The sequence below is a fragment of the Octopus bimaculoides genome, chromosome 11 (assembly GCF_046866305.1).
Source record: "Octopus bimaculoides isolate indiv1 chromosome 11, ASM4686630v1, whole genome shotgun sequence".
In the NCBI taxonomy this organism is placed as follows: domain Eukaryota; kingdom Metazoa; phylum Mollusca; class Cephalopoda; order Octopoda; family Octopodidae; genus Octopus; species Octopus bimaculoides.
Window position 1 is genome coordinate 48,422,489 of NC_142938.1, and position 5,000 is coordinate 48,427,488.

The window sequence follows — 5,000 nt, forward strand, 5'->3', positions numbered from 1 at the left end:
GGTTTCAAGGATCCACTGATGGTGAGATAAAGCATTTTGTTTCACAAACTACTATTAACTCTTTAGCATTCAGATTACTCTGTCAAATGTAATGCCTATTTATTCACATTGTTTCGAATTAATCATGCATTATCTTGTAGCTTTGAAATTTTCATGACGTGATTGCTTATTTTTAGAAGGGTAGGTGTGGAAGGCTGGATCTGACTGGTTTGAATATAAAACAGGTGGGATATTCAGGCTGAATGTGACTGATTCTGAATGCTAGAGGGTTAAAGTAATCTGGAGAAGGCAAAATGTGAGAAAGAAGGAAAAGAAAGAGGGGAAAAAACAAAGGAAGGACAACGAGGAAAAATTAACAATAATGGTCAAACAAAAGAAAAATGAGACAAAGACATTTGAAATAATATTAAAATGGAACGAAAAATTGAAATAATTTAGGAAACAAAAACAACAAAAATTAATTTTGAAACAATAACAAATATTATAACAATAACATCAAGATTCGAACTTCACCACCATCTCCCCCACTAATCTCAGTCCCCAAAAAAAAAATAATAATTTGACATTGTAACAACAAACAGCTAAGAACATTTCATTGAAGAACACCTTTTAAGGTTGGACTTCAGTTTTAAGTTTTTTTGCTTTTTTTTTTTTTTTAAATATGTGGATGATACTTGGAAGCTTAAAAGTAAGGAGAGTTTCCAGTTTCATTTCCTGACATAAACAGTAGGACTTCCTGGAGGGGTGCTTGTGGGAACACGGCTGATTGAGCACTTCCGCTTCAACGACAAACGTTTGGCGGTGGATTTAACAAATGTCTCTGCTGTTTCAAAAACAGAATCACTCCCTGAAAATAGAGATAAAAGAGATGTATGATTTTGAGTGTACATATGAATGTGTGTAAGTATGAACTCACACACACACATACACAAGCATATATGTAAATACACATTTGCATGCACATATGTAACTACATGAGTGGATGTGCATGCATGCATATATATATATGCACACACATGCACACACAACCACACACAAATATATATATATGGTGTCCATAAATTACCTTTACAATTTGAAAAACGAAATATAATTCAATAGAGTTTATTGAAAAATATAGGCAAACAAAATAAGTTTTATTGCAAACATCAAAACACTTTCTTATGGGTCCTATTAGCTGCACACAAACTACTAAAATATCCTTTTATTTTTTTATGAATTTTATAAATTGTAAAGACAATTTACGGACATCGTGTATATACATATATATATGTACAGACACACACAAATATATACAACATATACCATAAAAACCCATGTAATTTATGCAATTTTTTTTTTTTTTGCAAAAATAAAAATAAACTTGATGGGTACATAAATTACATGAGTAGATCATTTCCAGAATTTTTTGGGAAATTTTTTTTGTTGTAAAAAGACATACAAAATGTAAACATTCATATTGGAAGTTGACTCATTTAATGTCAGAATAGGTGTTTACGGAAAAAATAATGGCTTAAATATAATGAAGTTGACTTTCATTTATGCTAGACAATGTAATGCATATTTTTTTCTGTATAGATTTACTAAAACCCTTAAATGGTTAGGTACTTTTTGAAGTCTGACATTCATGTTGATAATCACGGTCCAGGCCATATTTTACATTGCTTGGAGTTTCTACCTATTGCAATGGAGCACCATTGACATGCATAGTGATATGGATATTCCTGACAGAAAAAAATGTACTGATATGGATAATCTTGATTGTATAGTTTTATTTTTGTCTGTTTATTACTAGGCATAGTTTTAAATTTGTTGTACTGTTTAAACCAATTTCGAACATTGGCTTCATTAGCATTAAAATGCCTTCTGGCAGCTCTATTGCCACGTTCAAATGCATATTCAACATATTTAATTTCTCCTTTACAGTAAACAATTCATAAGTTCTGCCCATACTGACAATAACAGTAATGATAAATTTTTAAGTTTGCTTGACATTTTATTAGTGTGAAAGGGATTAAAATTTCGATACTCCATATCAAAGGTTCCAACAAGAATAGGTGGAAAAAAATTCTGTTTACATAATCAGTTTGACCAGTCACCTTCCTCTGTCGGTTGAGTAAAGTTTCATCCAAGCTGATGTTTATTAGTAATTAAACTTAATTTGCAACACCTATGCATATTTATCAGCTTTGTTTTTGTTGGTAATTCTTATCAACTACTTTTCCTGTGATCATAATTTGAGAAGACATACAGCAGCATGCTAAAGATCGGACAAGAAATGCAAAATAAAGTTTATTATAAACAACACAAACACTTTGTAATTTAATAGCTTTCAATGTGATACCTGTTAAACAGAAATTATTTTTATTTAATGAAAATTTAATAATATCTAATAAGTGAAATTATGCTAAATACAACTAAATTAAAAACCTTTTTACCTGGCTATATCAGCAATTTTACACGAGTAGAAGCTTTTTTTAACAAATTTTATCCTGAAAATCACCTGCATAAATTACACAGAGGCGCAAATTACATGGGTTTTTATGGTGTATATATATATAAATTTAATGTAAAATATATGAATTACCATACTCCAGTGGTAATCACAAAAAATGTTCCTTTAGTGGACCCAGCTACATACCACATACACTAAAATAAATTATTTTTGCATGATGTTGTTGGCTGACCATCATCCTACGGATATCAACTGGTGAAATAAATATAATCATCTCATACCTCCTGACTTTACAAAAAGTTTTTGTCAAGATGACTCAAACTAATGGGTATGCCCTCTGAGTTCTCAAATTGGGATATCACTAAAATTCTGGTTTGAACTGCAGTTGAAGATATGATTTTGTGACTGCCCTTTCTAAAGCAAGCTAGGAGTGGCTTCCCTTTGAGCCGGCTGGTATAGATTAAAGCAGAAAAGAAAAGGCAAACAGTTTAGCAACACTTGACAAGGACATTTAATTTAGTTATACAATAAAACTAAGCCCTTTATAATATAAATAAATTAAATGCCCTTGTCAAGTCTTGCTAAGCTGTTTGCCTTTTTGTTTCTTGCTTTAATTTATATACATATATATATATATATATATATATATATATGTGTGTGTGTGTGTGTGTGTGTGCACATGCACACATACACACAAATATATATTATTGTAGGTATTCAATATGTGACACTGATTAACAGTTTCAAGCTGCGTGAGAATCTTCAGACATTTCAAAGAATCCCATCCACTGGATATTGGAATTTTCCTCTATCCACAATAAAATCATTACTCTCAAAAAAAAACAAAAAAAACACTATTTTCATTTTCTTTGAAGTAGTCAAACCAAGTGTCATGTATTTATGTACATATAGAATGTATATGTGCATCTGTGTGTATGTGTGACCGAATGTGTACACATGCATGTACGTCTGTGCATATAAAATATATGTATCTATGAATGTGTATGTATTCTTTATCCTTTTACTTGTTTCAGTCTTTAGACTGCATCCAGGGCACCATCTTTAAGGGGCTTATTTAAACAGATTGCCCCCACCTCCTGTACTTACTTTTTAAGCCTGATACTTAATATATTGATCCCCTTTTGCAGAACCACAAAGTTATGGGCATGTAAACAAACCAAGACACACACACACAGACAGACAGACACATACATACAAACATACATACATACATACATACATATAGTTACTCTATCCAGATTACAAGTTCAGGTTTATGCCTGTAATTATTGGGGCCCTGGGATATGTAGCACACTGTCTAAATACCAATCTTGAGAAATTAGTCTTCTCAAAACCAGAAAGGAGAAAGCTAATTTGAAGACTACAGATCCAATCCATCACTGGAACTGTAAAAATCTGTAAAACTTTCCAGAAGTTTATCATTTAAATATATATGAGTATATATATTTAAATGTAATTATATGCATGAGAATACATACATAAAACAAAATATACAAATCTGCACATATACATACATACAAACAAACAAAAATAGCTTGTTGTTGATGCTGAAATTCCAATGAAGGAGCCTTGAATCTAAGTTAGAAACCGGCTCTTTCTCTATTGGCAAGAAATCTCAAAATAAAACTGAACAATGACATACATACATACATACATACATACATACGTACATACATACATAGTTATACCAATATATATGCATTTAGTATATGCATATGTGTATCTTTTATCTTTTACTTGTTTCACTCATTAGACTGTGGCCATGTGGGGGCGCCACCTTGAAGAATTTTTAGTTGAATGAATCGACCCCAGGACTTATTTTTTTAAAGCCTGGTGCTTATTCTATTGGTCTCTTTTGCTGAGCTGCTAAATTACAGAGACATAATACACCAACATCAGTTGTCAAGTGATGGTGTGGGACAAACACAAATATATATATATATTTATATATATATATATATACAAAGAACTTCTTTCAGTTTCTGTCTGCCATGTCCATTCACAAAGCTTTGGTCAGCCCAGAGTTATAGTAGAAGACATTTGCCCAAGGTGCTACTTAATGGGACTGAACCCGAAACCATGTGGTTGAGAAGCAAGCTTCTTACCACACAGCCACAGCCATGCCTGTGCCTAAATACTGTATCCCAGTATTAAAATTGGAACACTGTGTGACTGTATGTTACTAGACGTCTATAAAAAGATTTACAACAGGAAGGGTATCTGGGTGTAAACACTGCTTCAGAAAGCACATTCAACCCACAGCAGCATGAAAAAGTAGCCATAAGGCTTCGCATTGTTATATATGCATAATTCTCCATCTGTTGCATTTATATATTGTCTTGTTTGTTTCTGTCTCAGTATACATTCGCTAGCTTTTTCCCAGTAATAGCACTGGCACCTCCAAGATTGAGTGGTCTCAATGATAATGGTGTGAAACCATGATGATATTTTGTTTCATTGAGTGACAAGAAAAATTCAGCTGCAAATAATCCATGTATCGTGTCTTTGTCTAAATTCCTTGTCC

At 32.3% G+C, this 5,000-nt stretch overlaps 1 protein-coding gene across 1 annotated transcript in view; it reads right to left on the reverse strand.

The window, feature by feature from the left end:
* Positions 1–391: 391 nt before the first annotated feature.
* Positions 392–5,000, reverse strand: part of LOC106883134 (ral GTPase-activating protein subunit alpha-1) — a 289,144-nt gene continuing 284,535 nt past the window's right edge. The window contains 1 exon segment of the mRNA XM_089359945.1: positions 392–847. Coding sequence (XP_089216071.1) covers positions 708–847 — 140 coding nt within the window. The 3' untranslated portion in view covers positions 392–707.